Raw genomic sequence first — 17,870 nt, forward strand, 5'->3', positions numbered from 1 at the left:
TATTACCACACAGGCTATAGTAAATTAATAGAACCAATAGAGATAACAAACTTATTTTTCATATTCTGTATTTATATCAGACATTAAGAGATACTTAACTTTGTTACAACTTTGTTGTATGATACTGTTAATAAATAATTAGGTCTTTGCACACCTGTTACAGATGCCGATGTGTTTGTGCATCAGACATGATTGCTTTTCATTTATTCCATTTCTCAGAGAGGGGTAGGTGGACGAATATGTGAGAAAGAGAGAGAGAGAGAGAGAGAGAGAGAGAGAGAGAGAGTGTGTTTTTGTGGGCAAATGCACAGGGTCCACACTCAGACAAGCTTCAGAGGCAGTAACCATGGAAACATTGTGCTATAAGCAAGAGCTGAAGTTTCTCTTTTTCCCTGGTTGAGAGCTTGTCCAGTCAGCATTTATAGACAGATGAGGAAAAATATCATGAGCTGTTTTTGTGCAACAAAATGATAAAAGGCCTGTGTATTCAGCATTGACATGTGGGAGCCTCTCTGGCCATTAGCTGCTGTGCTGCCTTCAGGTGGCTCGCCTGACATCTTTCTTCCTTTCAAACTTTAACACTCTCTCCCTCTGCTTTCTCATCCTCGTTGTCTGTTTGGTCCTCATCCTCCTCTTTTTCTACATCCTTCTGCATACTTCTGCCACATCCTCTTCCTTTGTCTGTGGTTATGTCTTTTCTCTTTTTGTCCTTCCTGCCCCGTTATCCCTCCCTCATGTCCAGCCTTTTACAGCGCAGCCCCACTCACTTCAGCTGGCATCATTCCCATCATGCAGTCACTGTGCCCGGATGGACAAAGGGATGAATTTGGCTTCCTGCAGTACAAGAACTCAACGTAAGTAGATTTTGTCAGCAGTCACTCAGCCTCATAACTTGGAACAGTTTTTTTGTCTTGAGTGGTTTCTTTGTTTGTTCCAAAACCTTGTCTTGTTTGACAAAAATCTTGAAAACAGTAATGAAATCACATATCTGACCCAGAACACCCATTTAATCTCTATTGGTGTTGTGTGTTGCAGTTCACTTGAGTCTGCTGTTTCTCAGCAGTGACACTGGGCTATGAATGAGCAAATTATGTTCATTGACTGATGACTCAGTAGTAGCAAAATACAAGTTAATCGAGGTATATAATGTAACGTAATTGTAATAGCAATCTGAAATATATCTGTGGCATGTACATACTAGAGCCGGAGCTTGCATACCTATTAATAGTTCCAGGAAGGTAACAACTAGTGGGGAGGGAGTAGTTGGGGATTTACATGCTCAATACAAACATAACAAATAACAATGAATATATTACATGAATAAATAAATAAATAAATAAATGAGTACATTCTTGGTCTAATTTACCAGTGAGTGATACTGTTTACTCAGAGTGTCCCACACTTTGGTTTGGTATGATAATAAAGAGATAAAATAGTATCTAATAAACAGTCTGCGTAATAAGTAAGGGATAATGCCCAACAAGGTGTCCATTATCAGTTTTCATGGCCAATGTGCAGGCGTGAACCATCCGATGCACAGTGGTGGACAGTTCACACCTCCACTTTGCCTCTGCAAAGGCCATTAAAAACTGATTTTGTTGGACATCATCTCACTTATCCCACGGCCCCTTACCAAAGAAATAAAAAGTGAGAACATCATTTATATTCTTTTTGCAATCAAAATGTAAAGTTTTTTACAAGCCTTAACTCAGTTTCCCTGGTAACACCTTAGGGTTTTTTAAATACCTGGAACAATCATTACTGCCCAATAAGGTTCTTATGGAGTGGACATGTTATTCACTACTCCAGTAAATAGGATGAACCTTCAATACAACTTGGCAACTGGAGATATTTCTAGTGTGCTCAGCTCATAAAAACCTTTGGTTCAGCTATTAGCGAGAAAACTAATGTTATGCTAGCAAGATTCGAAGTCACATCCAAAGTATGTCTCATTCTTGTGAACACGATGGGCTCTAGTTTCCCGGCGCAGCGCAGGGTGGCGCAGGGTGGCGAACCCCGCACAGAGCTAGTTTCGAGCAGCGCAACCCGAGGTGCGCTCAGTTTGGCAGTTTGGCAGACCGAGGTGCGCTGAGATGGGTGTGGCGGCGCAGCAGGGGGAGGTGTCGACAGATCCAGCTTGGCACAGTGACAGTTTCGTGCCAAAAGGCTTCGCTGAAGGTGCGCTAAAAGCTCGCCAGCTGAAACCAGGTCTACTGTCAGCGCAGGCGGAGCGCAGCCGGTGTAAGCCGAAGTTTGGCTGACCAGCGGACAGTGCACACACGTCACCAAAACCTCACAGGCAGGTTTCCAGAATATCAGGCACATTAACGATGCAATAAATACCCAAAAAAACACTATTCAATGCAACTATCTGCAATCAGCACATAAATGTATCTTTATATCGACTGTCCCGTCACATCTGATGTCAGATCAAAGGGGATTGGCACCGTTTGGCACGTTTGGCACCATTTGGTACGCGTAATGGAAACCCAGCCTGATTTGATTAACACAGCTGCAAACTAATGAGTTCACATCCCTCTCAGCCAACCACAAACAGCCACAGCATCAGGTAGGGAGTATATATTCAGCAACTGTCATCTTAGAAAAGTCACAAGAAAAGAGAGACTACGAGAGAGAAAGAGAGAGCACACGCGCGCATGAGGGAAACGCAACATTGATTTACAATTGTGGTGACCTCCTCCCAGGCTACCTTTGCATCATCAGCCCATGGAGGTCTGCTCACAGTTCCGTATATTCAGACACTGCGAGCTTGGACCTCCCGGACCAAAACATCAGTTTCCTCCTGGGAGAAGTTTGACCATCTGACGCTGCTGCTCTCTTCTGCCATGGCGAGTTGAGTAAACTCTCATTTAAGGGCGAGGAGAGGGGCTCATTTGATTGGTGTGATGTGTGTAAAACCCACTCCACGCCTTCTCTCCTCCCTCTTTCCGACTTGAGCCAGTAGGAGGGACGGAGGTGGGAAAGAGGAGTAGCTGCGCCAGGCGCACGATGTGCCAAACTTACAAAATCCGCCTGGCCACACCCAGTTGGCGAAGCGCAGGTGCGCTGCGCCTCCGCCGCACCCGGTCTGCGAAACTAGAGCCCGATATCTCAAAAACGCCTTTAGGGAATTTCTTAAAATTTTGCACAAATGTCCACTTGGACTGAATGAAGTGATTAGATTTTGGTGATCAAAGATTAAGGTCACTGTAACCTCACAAAACATGTTTTTGGCCATAGGTCAAGAATTCATATTCTAATTTTGACAAAACTTCACACTTAAACGTCTGTTAGGATAAAATGATTAAGTTATTACATTTAGTATCTAAAAGGCCAAAGGACAACTTCACTGTCACATCATAATGTTCTACATAAAACACTTTTCTGGCCATTACCCCATGTCCTAACTCAGGAACAGAAGGGGAGATATTTGGTCAGATACTGAATTAGTGACACTAATCTTGAAACTTTGCTGATTGTATAGATCTTCTGTGCTTCTTCTGGGATAATGTGTGTGAAGCACTCACGTTTTCACAGACATGGATGTAAACTGTAAGAGAAACTTGACTGGTACGTGGAGACATACAGTGGCAGGGCAGTATTTCTAGTTAGTCCTAGATTAACTTTCAACGTGTTCCTAGGAAGAATTCTGAGATACTTGATGAATACACATCTGATTTCTTCTCCTGTTACACTATTTGCCCCACTCATTTTTCCCTTCCTCTTTCCCTTTTTGTGGCCCTATTCTCCTCTCCCTTACTTAATTTTCATCATAAGAACCTAAAATTACTCATGCACAATAATCAGCGCTTTCTTGATACATTGCTTTTTTATGCTGAGTTATTTGTAAATGTACTTTCTCTTGAAGAAAAGGACTAACAATGGGACCACGTTTCTTCCATTGTATTGCTCTCTGTTAGTGTAACCCAGCTGTTGGAGCGCATCAGTGAAGTGGTTGAACAGAACCGCCTCTTTACTTCTGACCGGCCTGGTTTGGGTCAAGAGCTTGAGACCCTGCAGCAACACCTGGAGACTCTCAGCTCAACCCCTTTACCCCCGGACTACAACTTCAACAACAGTCAAGGTCTGACATAAAGCCGTTCTTTAGTGAGTTGGCGTGATGACTAGCTCTTCTAGGTTCCTGTCACCTAATGATGTAGTCATGATCACTAAGGTGACATTACTTGCTAAAATGTTTAGTCAGCTACATTTTTGGCAGAAATAAAACAGAGACCTTAAGTCTTATCTGTATCAAAGATGATTACTGTAAATGAAAACTTTTTGGTCTGCTATCAAAAATACTCCAGAAAGTTGGAGGGCCCTATTTAAATGATCTACAGCACATGGCCTAAAGCAGTGGTTCCCAACTGGTCTAGCCACCTTGTCCAGATTTCTCCTTAGTCATTGGTTCAAGGTCCACACAGTATAATACATTCAGCGTCATGCTTGAGTTTGGCCATGTTGTCAAACTAGTTTGCTGTCTCTGTCAAGTAGTCATTCACTCTACAGCAGGAAACAGTACTTCAAAATAAAAGCTCTCTGCCAGAAATTCACTGCACAAACTTGACACATTTGCAAGTCACTCGTGGTCTATTTGGAATGGACCTGCTTCCCACTGTTGGACCATGACCCTCCAGTTGGGAACCACTGGCCTAGAGTGCATGGTGCAAGTGCATTTATGGTGTGTCCAAACACGTGCATAATCTGGTAAATAAGTAAGGCACAGGGGCAAAGGGATTATATTCAACCCCCTAATGAATCATATTTGTGTGTGAATTAATTCATAAATTCAACCTATCAGAGTATCATCTCCCATTCCCTTTAAAAGCCAGGTGTGTCTGCACCTGGCACACTGGTACTGTTTATACGGCGGATTCTGCATATCAGAGAAGTAAGCGGTTTGTTGCTGAGAGTAATGCAGTAAAAGCAGTAATGTCACTGCAGCAAATATCATGGGACATTTAAGCAGCAAAACTAGAAACTGTAATTATAAACTTAACAGAGAAAACAGAACTAAACTTTTTGCTTCTAACATCATCAACAAAGTAAAGTTGCTCCCCATGTGCACAGTGTTTTTCTTAATGGGGAGACGGACAGCAGCTCTGCTCTGTTCTCTGCTACGTTCTCATTTTAGAGAATGTCACTTATAGCTTCTATCTATACTTCATGTAAGGTTCCACTTTGTAGCTGTTTTTTTTATGAGACAGTAAATTTGTAGTTTTGATATAAACCATATGTCAACAGACTATTTTTCTCTAAACATGAGAAACATTTCACTCCTAGTCTCCTGGATATCACAGATTAACCTGTTATGGAAAATAAATGACAAGTTGTTCAAATACATTAATGATTATTATCATTAGCCCAGGGATGACAGTGGCAGATGTCCCATTTAAATATCTAATAAGATTCTATTCTGAGTAAAATTCTTTCAGTTTAATAGACTTGTGAAGATGTCCAATCAGAGATTCACTAAAAAAGTGAATCACTGATTGGACATCTTCACAAGTCTATTCCAAAACCGGAGCATTTGACATTTATGTCAAATGTTTGGAGGTTCCCATTCCATATCTCTGCTAATGGCCAAAACTGAAGTTAATTTATTGACACCCTGGAAAGATCGAATTGCTCTTTAATGAGCTGTGTGACAACTTGTATGTTCTCGGAAACCCCAAACATCAGAGGCATAGTCAGACTCAGGACACACACATGAGTTATAGATTTGTGTGTTTTAGAAACCTAAATTGCCACATTGTTTAACTTTGTTCAGTACAGATCCCAGTGCTCTACCCGCTAACTGAGCACCGAACACTGAACACTGACAGCTTCTTTAGATGACGTCCTTGTCCAGCGTCAGGCTAAGATATTTATACTGGTCAGTATATGACAGCACTAATGAACCAAAATTAAAAACAACTGAACTTCTCTCTATTTATTTTCTTCTAAAATTTACTATTTGCATTTTGTCTTGGACTAGTCTCCATTTCCAGCACCATCTTAACATGTACACCACCTTAAAAATGGAGCACACATTATACTTGATGAAAAGCAAGGTCTTCTTTACAATTTAAAGGATTTAGAGAAAACCTTTGAGCTCCAGGCCTGATACACTGCAGTAGAGTAGTCACCACGCATTTACCTTTCACTCATCTGTATCTCCTTGAGTCATTACTCTCCCTCTCTGCTGTTGGAAGCCATTTTCTGCTTCCATCATGAAGTTGGTCTCATCTTCAAGTGGAATGTAGTCACTAGCATGTAGCATTCATTCTAACATGCAGCCTGGGCTTGGTTGGAAATAGTAATGTAATGAAATAACGAAAATGTCAAGTACAGATATTCCCAAAATATACTTAAGTGTTGGAACAACCTATTATTACTTTATACATTATACCTCTGAGTATGTCACTCACCTGCAACACATCCAGGTGTCCCAGTGTGTGTAACAAGCAGAATGTACACATGTTTTGAACCACCATGGAACTGCACAATGGCATGCAACAGTCTGGGAACACCTGGTCAAAATTTTGTTTACTGAGAATAGTTAAGTAAGTAGAAGATCTCCTAAAAGGCATGAAGTTAAAGATGAAACATGCTTTTCAACATTTTAAGCAAGGTGGGTGCATTTTTTTTGTTTTGTACAATTTTAGAGTGAAAAAAGGAAAGGAGCAACATGCAAACGTTTGGGCACTCCAAGACATTTGAGCACTTTTACCAGGGTCTCAGATAAGCTTGTTAGGATATGGCTTGCTCACAATCACCATTAGGAAAGGCCAGGTAATGCAGCTACTCTGACTCCTGAAACCTTGTCCCAACAATCAGCAGCCATGGGCTCCTCTAAACAGCTGACTAGCACTCTGAAAACTGAAATAACTGATGCCGACAAAGCAGGAGAAGACTATAAAAAGATAGCTTAGATGCGAGCCAGCAGGTTTGCTTCACAGAGTAAGTTGCCATAGTAACTGACTCAGGGTTACACTGAACTGGCTTTTCACAAATCCTGCTTTCTGAAATAGGGCCCACTTCATCTTCTGCTTACCTAACTATTCATAGTAAACGAAATTTTGACCAGGGGTGCCCAGAGTTTTGCATGCCACTGTAAATCAGAGGATATTTTGATGTATGGAGCGACCACTGTTAGTGAAAGCTCTATCTTATGTTATATGTGAATAACATAAAGCTGACTTTTAAATCACAATGTGTTTGTTTTTGTGGTGTGTGTGTGTGTTTTGATACAGGCTTCACGTTGGCAAGTGTGTTGAAGAACCAATCGGTTTTCCAGCAGTTCCTAGTTAAGAATCTTTCCTTGTCCAACTCCACAACCAGCCTGCTGCTCAACACTCCTGTCAGCCTCAGAGAGGTGATTCACTTCACTAACACACTGTTGTAGGGTTTTGTTTTCAATTGTAATTATTACAAAGAAAAAGAACACTGAACCCACTTGAGTCCAACCCAAGATTTTATAGTAAAGGCTTGTAGGAGAACATTATGTAAAATAGAGCTGCATTTACTATTCTAAAGCACCCTGTTCACTTTTATAGGTTCTGTTAAAACCTTACCTTTTATTAATATAGCCATATTTTTAGGTTATCCCCCAGGTGACCAGATGCATCTTGGTTGTTTGTCTACTTATTCCCAATTTGTGAATCAGCTTTATGAGACACGTATGTGTACACATATGAGGAATCTGACTCTGGTTTTTCATTGCTGTCAATGTATACTTACACAGAAATAGACATACGGGTAAAAATAAACATCACTTATGTACATACAAATATATAACTAATACTCATTTTAGTTACAGTGTCACTAATGGCCTTTTTTTCTTGCAGGAACAATGTGACTGCAGTTCCAAAACATGTACTGTATGTTTTGGTTCTTCAGCCAATTTTCTCATAGTTTAGTTCAGAGACACATCTTTAAGACACATCAGCACATAACAATAAAGTTTTGATCCCTTTAGGCAAAAACTTTTCCTGTCACAATACTTTTTCCCTGTTTTTTCATATCGTATTATCCGTCCTGTTAGAATTTTATTTTTAGCTCATTTTCACATTGTCCATCAGTCCTATTTTTGTGAACGCGGTATCTCAAGAACGCCTTGAGGCAATGTCCTCAAATTTGGCACAAAGGTCTGCTTGGACTCATTGATGAACTGATGAGATTCTGGTGGTCTAAGGTCAAAGTTCAAGGTCACTGTGGCCCAGTCTGTGTTATTCTTATGAACCCGATATTTCAAGAAAACCTTGAAGGCATTTTTTCAAATTTGGCACAAATGTCCACTTGGACTCACCGATGCACTGATAAGAATTTGGTGGTCAAAAGTTAAGGTCACCATGACCTTGCGTCCATCTCATTCTCTTGAAATGTGATATCTCAAGAACGCCTAAAGGGAACTCCTCAAATTTGGCACAAACGTTCACTTGGACTCAAAATTGAACTCATTCGAATTTGATGATCAAAGGTTAAAAGTCAAGGTCACTTCACAAAACATGTGTTCGAAGCATCCATATTTTCATAAACAAGATGTAAACTGTGCAATTTGACTCCTTTGCAGAGGCATACAACTGCTAGGTGGTAATTCTAGTTACATTATTATTGAGCAAATTCTACTGCCTGTCATAATACGTGACATTCACATGCATTAAATGACAGTTCTCTTTGAAAATGTAGAGAGTGTGCAGATTTAAAATCACACAATACCTTTGTTGATTGTTTTCCTGTTTTCTGTTTCACTTTCACTTATTTTCTTAAACCAGCTGACATGTGATCACATGAAAATACAGTTTTATTGTGATGATGGTGTTCATGCCAGCGTGACAGAATGAAGGTGAATGAGTGATTCTTAGCAGCATCTGCCATCCACAAAAGCTAGTAATCTGGCCAGCTTTTTTTGTTGTTGTACTCATGTGCATATTGTATCTGTGTGTGTGTGTCTTGTAGGTGTACAGTCTTATCTTTGGTACATCTCTCAGGGGTGGAGGAGGGGCTCAAAGAAGGATTCGGGAGGCAAGAGACACCAGACCAAAACCTGGAGACAAAGTTCTTCATCTGAAAGTAGGTTCATACACACATCCATACACACACACATGCACACACACACAATGTCATATCAGAACACCAAGGTTCAGTTCAGTACAGTTGTTTACATCACAAACTGTGGATAGCTCAGCTCAGTGCTAATATGACATGCACTCATTGATCTGCAGTGTTTCCAAGGCACTACACATACATCTTTATATGAAGTTAATATTTTGTCTGTGGAATGTAAACGCCTCACCTCAGTTTTAAAGTTTAACTCATAACTTGAAGTTCTATGTACTCAAAATGTAGTCCTCAAAAGTATGTTGACCAGCAATAAAAAATATGATGGACCTGCTTACATTAACAAGCAAGTTGATGTATACAGCAAGTATGTGTATATATATATATATATATATATATATATATATATATATATATATATATATATATATATACAGTACAGGCCAAAAGTTTGGACACACCTTCTCATTCAATGCGTTTTCTTTATTTTCATGACTATTTACATTGTAGATTCTCACTGAAGGCATCAAAACTATGAATGAACACATGTGGAGTTATGTACTTAACAAAAAAAGGTGAAATAACTGAAAACATGTTTTATATTCTAGTTTCTTCAAAATAGCCACCCTTTGCTCTGATTACTGCTTTGCACACTCTTGGCATTCTCTCCATGAGCTTCAAGAGGTAGTCACCTGAAATGGTTTTCCAACAGTCTTGAAGGAGTTCCCAGAGGTGTTTAGCACTTGTTGGCCCCTTTGCCTTCACTCTGCGGTCCAGCTCACCCCAAACCATCTGGATTGGGTTCAGGTCCGGTGACTGTGGAGGCCAGGTCATCTGCCGCAGCACTCCATCACTCTCCTTCTTGGTCAAATAGCCCTTACACAGCCTGGAGGTGTGTTTGGGGTCATTGTCCTGTTGAAAAATAAATGATGGTCCAACTAAACGCAAACCGGATGGGATGGCATGTCGCTGCAGGATGCTGTGGTAGCCATGCTGGTTCAGTGTGCCTTCAATTTTGAATAAATCCCCAACAGTGTCACCAGCAAAACACCCCCACACCATCACACCTCCTCCTCCATGCTTCACAGTGGGAACCAGGCATGTGGAATCCATCCGTTCACCTTTTCTGCGTCTCACAAAGACACGGCGGTTGGAACCAAAGATCTCAAATTTGGACTCATCAGACCAAAGCACAGATTTCCACTGGTCTAATGTCCATTCCTTGTGTTTCTTGGCCCAAACAAATCTCTTCTGCTTGTTGCCTCTCCTTAGCAGTGGTTTCCTAGCAGCTATTTGACCATGAAGGCCTGATTGGCGCAGTCTCCTCTTAACAGTTGTTCTAGAGATGGGTCTGCTGCTAGAACTCTGTGTGGCATTCATCTGGTCTCTGATCTGAGCTGCTGTTAACTTGCCATTTCTGAGGCTGGTGACTCGGATGAACTTATCCTCAGAAGCAGAGGTGACTCTTGGTCTTCCTTTCCTTGGTCGGTCCTCATGTGTGCCAGTTTCGTTGTAGCGCTTGATGGTTTTTGCGACTCCACTTGGGGACACATTTAAAGTTTTTGCAATTTTCCGGACTGACTGACCTTCATTTCTTAAAGTAATGATGGCCACTGGTTTTTCTTTAGTTAGCTGATTGGTTCTTGCCATAATATGAATTTTAACAGTTGTCCAATAGGGCTGTCGGCTGTGTATTAACCTGACTTCTGCACAACACAACTGATGGTCCCAACCCCATTGATAAAGCAAGAAATTCCACTAATTAACCCTGATAAGTCACACCTGTGAAGTGGAAACCATTTCAGGTGACTACCTCTTGAAGCTCATGGAGAGAATGCCAAGAGTGTGCAAAGCAGTAATCAGAGCAAAGGGTGGCTATTTTGAAGAAACTAGAATATAAAACATGTTTTCAGTTATTTCACCTTTTTTTGTTAAGTACATAACTCCACATGTGTTCATTCATAGTTTTGATGCCTTCAGTGAGAATCTACAATGTAAATAGTCATGAAAATAAAGAAAACGCATTGAATGAGAAGGTGTGTCCAAACTTTTGGCCTGTACTGTATATATATATATTCATATATATGTATGTACGTATATGTATACATACATATATATATACACACACACACACACACACATATATATATATATATATATATATATATATACACACATATATGTATAATGATAAAAATTCTAAACCATTATCTGTGTCCCAAACTATAATGTGTTGGGTCCTTAAATTTGAAGGAACTGGGAAAGTCCTTGAATTCAGTGTTAAAAAGGTATGGGAACCCTGAGTCGAGGGACCTGTCTTGTTGCTCATTTCCTACACTGGTGATGATAAGATATTTGGACAAGACTTCATTTAATGCCTAAAGACATGCACACACACAGCTCAGTGACAGATGAAATCCTTTAACCATTATTACAGCTGTATTAATTGGTATGCACACTGATTAAGTGTGAATTTGATCCTAACAGTGATGTCTTTCTTGCCTCTCCTGCCTAACCACCCCCACCCCCCACCCCTAGGAGAAGCTGCTGGGAGATGTACACTATCTGGATGGGGGTCTGATAAACAAAGCCTTACGTGACCCCACAAAAGCAGCCCACAGGCAGGCTCTTCTCCAGCTGATGTCCCAGGCTTTAGGCCTCACCGAAGTCACAGGAAACCAGAGGAATGACCAACAGGGTCTGAAAGAAGTGGAGGTACACTGAGCCATGGCTTATTTACATTTGCATTATTACAGTAGATTTGAAACATAACTTGCAGTGTGCAACCTTACAAACAGCAGGACTGAGAGAGCAAGCCTTTGCTCCGTTAACAGCCCTGCATACCGACACACACGTTGTCAGCTCCTGATTACCCCTCTGCTCACCTCTGCTGTATTTGGGGACTGTATGAGATCATCAAGATCCATCTCCGAACAGTGACAAAATAACTAAGAGGAGAGTCTGGCAGCAAAAAAAACCTGATAACTGAATTGAGGAATAGTGATTAAAAGGCAGATATAGAGACTGTTTCAGTAAATGTTTGCAGTTTTAGCAGTGTATCAAATAGTCTCTTTGATGATTTTTAAGATGACAGGAAATAACATATAAAATATGTGTAATGTGTGACAGAAAAATAGCTAAATAGATTGACAAAAGTTTTAGTAAAATCCTATTTCTGTTTCATTGCGTAAGGATAAATTTAACGAAACTTAAAGTCCCATTTAGAAAAATAAATATGTGCGGTTATGATAATTGTTTTTTTACATGCAAGTACAAGTTTTTTTTAAACGTAATGAGGGTCATGTCTGAAAAGTCTAAGGAGAGGTAATAACCCTGAAGGTGTTTCCTTATGAGCACAAATTTAATCCTTCATTGTGCATTTACATCATATTTATCTTATTGCACATGTCTCCATACTGTTTATGGAAAAATATGTGAAGCACTTTAACATATAAAATTTAGGGATGCACTGATGTGGATTTTTTCAACCGATACTAATAACCAATAATTACCTGCTTCTCATGGCAAATAAACGATACGATAACCTATAATTTCACATTTTTGTATTTTGAAAAGAAGTGTATAACCTGTAGTTTATGTGCACCTGAGGGTAAGAAAGGCTAAAATGTTGTGAGAAAATATGGCTGATTTCATATTCTTTAGCCCTGACTGAGCCAAATCAAACTGACATCTCTACTGCTAACACAGCAAACACAAAAAGAACAGTTCTGACTCTTCCATACCTGCCAACATTAGGCTGTGAAAAACAGGGAGATTTTCTGGGGTATTTTCAAATGGCCTACACTCAATGCTCCTGTCCCTATATAACCCTAGACTATAGATGAACATAATAAATACAAGATTATGAAAGTAAAATGACTTTTAATCAGTATTAAATTTATAGTTACGGGTAAGCGAGAGGGAGATTATGAAGCCCAGTGTTACTGTGTAATTCTCTGGTGTACCAGTAAAGTTTATATACTACACTGCAGAGAGGAGTCTCTATTAACAAACAGTGACAGCTGACTCATATGAACGGGTTGCACGTACATTAGCAGGTCTGAGTTACCTCTGGTGTATGAAATGTTTACATCATCACGCTGCAGTTTTTTTATACACACCCTGGCACCATCTCACCATCCCACAATAGACTAGCTTACAACTACCAAGTAGAATAATGATGCACTGTTGATTCACTTCACACATTAACACTCAACTCAGACAAACTAGTGGCTGTGCCTAACACACACACACGCACAGCCAGAGAGAGAGAGAGACGTGCTCCAGACTGGGTTGCCAGGTAACAATACAAATAATCACTAACTGTAGCGTCACACGGCTAGCAGTTGTTAATAAGTTTAACAACAGAATCTTGCCTTTTTAAAGCTTGGTGTTGGATGTAAGCCGCTGCTGCTAATTAGCTCGTGCTAACACTCTGGAGACGGTCCTTCAGCGTTGTGACTAACCTGTTTAACAGCTGCAGGAAGTTTGTTGATCTGGTGAGGTGTCAGGCGGTTGGAGGTCAGACCCTCAATTAATCCTGCTGCAGTTGTTGTTGTTCTCCTTCTCTGTGTTTATTGGCCACTTGCAAACCAAGTTTAAAGGTGTATGTACCATCACCCACTGTGTCAGGTGTGTAGATGCTGCCCTTGACGAGTCAATGAAAGCAGTCTGGCTTTGTATTATTGGCCCTATTTATCGGCTATAATTGTAATTAGCAAAATATTACATAATAATAGAAATGTGTGGCCGATAGTTGATGCTGATACAATTTTCTATATTTTTTTCATTTTATAATCCGCCTCCTCCTCCAGATGCTATAATCAAAAGAAGAAAAAATCACTGGTACCCCATAGCCCACTTCTTAGTGAGATGAATGTGTTTTTTTTTTATTAGTACTTAACAGCTGCTCAATGAAAGCAAATTTGAAAACAGACCACATTTGTACATGGCACCCGTTGCCCTCATACCTCATGCCATACAAGTCAGGTCCAGCCAGTGGCTTCTTCTCAGAATCAGCAGCTGAGTATGCTAGCTACTGCTGCCCACATCTAACCGCAAATAATCAGCGCAACATTTAACCTGTGCAAAATTAATGTGACACAGCAAAAAAAAAATTGCCTCTGCCATCAGTAAATGTTATCTTATTATGGCCGAATATTGGCTGGTATGTTCGCCCAATAAATCGATGCATTCCAAATTTACTAGGAGCAACCATGAATTTAACTAACCAAGTCAGTCCGATGTGAAAATAGGACAAGCATTATGTAATATTTGTTGCTCAACAAAAAATCAAATGTTCATGACAAAGACAGCAACTCCAAAGAATGGACTTTAAGTGAAATGTCGATTATCGGTATGTAAAAGTCACCTTACTAACTGTAAACCTTTGTTAATGTCTTCTGTAGCTCTCCATGTCTGCATGAAAATCTTAAGTATCTAAGTTCTTATACTAACAAAAATATGAACTTAAGTGATCTCCAGGCTCAGATTACTTAAAGTGTTTAGTATTGCATGTTGACGGAACTAGGGACAATAACAATAAGCAGGCATTAAAGTGCCAGGACCTTTAGATGTCTGACTGTGTCTTCCACAGGGGGTCCTCCTGACTGGAGCCATGCTGGAGATCCTCACCTGTGGGGAGGGTGGGGCCAGTGAGCTCAGTAAGATCCTGCTGGTGCCTGAGAAGCAGCGACCACTACTGCAGGCCTATCGCAGCGCAGTGTGCAGTGGAGGGGAGGGTCAAAGGTCAGAGCGTTTCAGGCTGCTGAGCGTCGAGCTGAAAGAGCAGATCAACCCACAGAGTGTCACCGAGAAGGTACAGCAGATATACATCCACAGCTGTCATGGGCTATGTTTGTTTTCCTTTACATGACATGTCTTTGTGTATTGTGGAGCCCAAAAGTTCAGAAAGATGTATTTTTTTTCATCATGTGGGAGCAAGAAACAATTTTGTGAACATCTTGTGTGTAGTCAGGTGCACAAGTTTAAGACAGCTACCTCTCAATTCTAACACTCCTTTAAAGTAAAATAGCCCCCACTAACTGCTGGGCTGCTGCTGTCAATAGAGACTTCAGACATCAATCATCATCTTCACTCACAGGTGTAATTTTTACATCGATAAAATGTGACACATTGGGGGGATTGTTGGCAGGAAGTGGTATACATGCCATGGACTCTACTTTGTTTATTCCATTGTGGGAAATGTTGAGGGCAACATGTGGACAGTGTGTGAGTTAGACAGAGACACTCAAATAAAATGGTGGAGGGTAGAGATGCACCACAGATGGTAGTAAATAGGCAGTGATTTTGGACACAGCATGGAAAAGTGGTGGGGTGGGAGAAGGTCTGGAAAGTTCTATTAATAAGCAAGGATATGTGTGGAAGCATATAAGTGCAGTACTTGAAACAGCCATCATTGGGCGCGAAGCTCCTAGACCAACTGATGGTACTTCCCATAATCCACTGTCCTTTTTAGGGTCTTATGTACCCACACAGATCTCCATTTCCCTGTACCCAACAAACTATGTGATGACAGCCTCTCACCCAACCAGAGCTACAGCAAGTACCCTCTAACTGTCCATTTTAAGAACTAGCTACTAATTACTGTGAAATAAATAAAATAAAATAAAATGGTAAAAATGTGATCAGGACCTTAGAATTCCTTTAGTGTAATTGTTGAGGAGGTTTTATCTGCAGAGGTCCCTTTACCTCCTAATAAACAGACCAAGTGATTAAAACCTGAACACTAAATAAAGCAGAGTCTCCTCAAAAATCAGCGTTTCTTCACGCAGTTTGGCTTGTTGTGTAGGGGCTGCAGGTCCTGCTCCTGCTGGTGGTGCTCACCTGTGCTCAGTTTATGTTTGCTCACAAGCTCTTTTCCTCCACCCTTTCTTCCTCTCTCCCTCCACCCTCTCCAACCAGCTACACCTGGAACAGCCCCACTCTTTGGTTCCTCTCTCCCAGTCTGACCTTGGAGCCTTACTGAAGGACCTGGCTGATGTGGAGAGGCTTCTCAAGGATGTGGACCTGCTCTCTGGCCTCGCCCGCCTGCTGCCCAAAGGTGCCTGCACTGGTCGGACTCCAGCCTCCCCCACAAATGTGACATGGCCCCTTAACGCCACCACCTGGGGCCCCAACACGACCGACATCCCCGGAGAGGAGGGGGAGGACGGAGCAGAGGGAGGTGGAGGGGCAGGAGGAGGGAAAGGGAAGGAGGAAGCAGAGAACCCTCACTCTCAGTTTTCAGCATTTGTACAACTGTGGGCCGGACTGCAGCCAATTCTATGTGGGAACAACAGGTGGGTGAGACAAAAGAGGTGATGAAATCCAAAAATGACTAAATGGTAGCTAAGTCTGTGTGAAGAACATTATTCTCATGATGTTGTGAAGAGAATGAAACAAAGCACAGAGAAGAATTTTAAAAAATAATCCCTTTTTATTACAACTTTGGTTGAATTTTTATTGTGACCATCATTACTGTCCATAAGAATAAAACTGATCCCACAGTATTAACTGCTGAGACCTATGATAATAAGACATCCAAAGGGACAAAAATGACAGATTATCCAACAGCTGCATTAATCAATATATTTATATGTAAAATGGGTCAAAGTACAAAGTGCAATGTAAAAATGTTCACTTGTAGCAACACAGAGAACCCACAGAGAATTGTCAGACAATTGCACAGTTCCCCTTAACTATGTGGAGAATTTTAGCCTGTTGCTTTGCATCATGTGTTTCCAGCTGCAGGGAGAAGCTTTTTTCAGTGAAAAAGCTCAGTTTAACCAAACTGCAGACAGACACAGTAACTGACTAGCTGGTGAACATTTAGAGAGTTGTTGGAGACCAAACCAGAGCTAAACAGAGAGTGAATATACACTGCTCAAAAAAAAAAAAAAAAGGAACACTTAATCGTCACAGTATAACACCAAGCCAGTTAAACTTGGGGGATATCAATCTGTCCATTTACAGTAGAAAGCACAAGTGATTGTGAGTCAGTTTCACCTGCTTTAGTGCAAGTGAAAGTAACAACAGGCGCAATGGAGAGGCAAAAACAAGACAACCCCCAAAAATGAAATGAAATGGTTTTGCATGTGGTGTCCACAGACAGTTACTCTTTCCTTATCCTTCCTGACCGATTCTTCTCTAGTTTTGTGTTCTGCTTGTGTCCTTGTCAATACTGGTAGCATGAGGCGGTAACTGCTGTCCAATCAGGTTGCACAGGTAGTCCAGCTCCTCCAGGATGGCACATCCATATGTGTGGTCACAAGAAGGTTTGCTGTGTCTTCCTGCACACACTCAAGAGCATGGAGGAGATACCAGGAGACCAGCCGTTACAGGAGGGGAGCTGTACAGGGTCATAGAAGGGCATCAACCCAGCAGCAGAACCAGTATCTGCTCTTTTGTGTGAGGAGGAACAGGAGGAGCGCTGTCAGAGCCCTACAAAATGACCTCCAGCAGGCTACTGGAGTGCATGTTTCTGACCAAACTGTCAGAAACAAACTTAATGAGAGTGGCATTAGGGCCTAAAGTCTTCTGGTGGAACCTGTGCTCACAGCCCAGCACTGTGCAGCTCAATTGGCATTTGGTGTGTGTGTGTGCGCGTGTGTGTGTGTGTGTGTGTGTGTGCGTGTCTGCTACCTGCCACAAAGCACCTCCTCTAAACAGCATTTAAAGTTTGTATTTGGTTAAAAAAATATCTGCACTTTTGAAAAATGTCTGAACCTCATTTAAACATCACATTTTGCAGCCCTATCGCATCTCCATGTGCACTGCAATGCACATAAAGCTAGCACAGTGTCAGCTAACTAAGCTAAATAAAGGCA

The 17,870-nt window shown here is 41.1% G+C and overlaps 1 protein-coding gene across 1 annotated transcript in view; it reads left to right on the forward strand.

The window, feature by feature from the left end:
• abca2 (ATP-binding cassette, sub-family A (ABC1), member 2) overlaps positions 1-17,870 on the forward strand; it is a 123,782-nt gene that overhangs the window by 52,970 nt on the left and 52,942 nt on the right. Inside the window, exons 3-9 of the mRNA XM_033619700.2 lie at positions 743-854; positions 3,921-4,084; positions 7,236-7,357; positions 8,941-9,054; positions 11,581-11,757; positions 14,639-14,860; positions 15,967-16,343. Coding sequence (XP_033475591.1) covers positions 743-854; positions 3,921-4,084; positions 7,236-7,357; positions 8,941-9,054; positions 11,581-11,757; positions 14,639-14,860; positions 15,967-16,343 — 1,288 coding nt within the window. The remainder of the gene's footprint in view (positions 1-742; positions 855-3,920; positions 4,085-7,235; positions 7,358-8,940; positions 9,055-11,580; positions 11,758-14,638; positions 14,861-15,966; positions 16,344-17,870) is intronic.

The sequence above is a fragment of the Epinephelus lanceolatus genome, chromosome 9 (assembly GCF_041903045.1).
Source record: "Epinephelus lanceolatus isolate andai-2023 chromosome 9, ASM4190304v1, whole genome shotgun sequence".
Lineage (NCBI taxonomy): Eukaryota > Metazoa > Chordata > Actinopteri > Perciformes > Serranidae > Epinephelus > Epinephelus lanceolatus.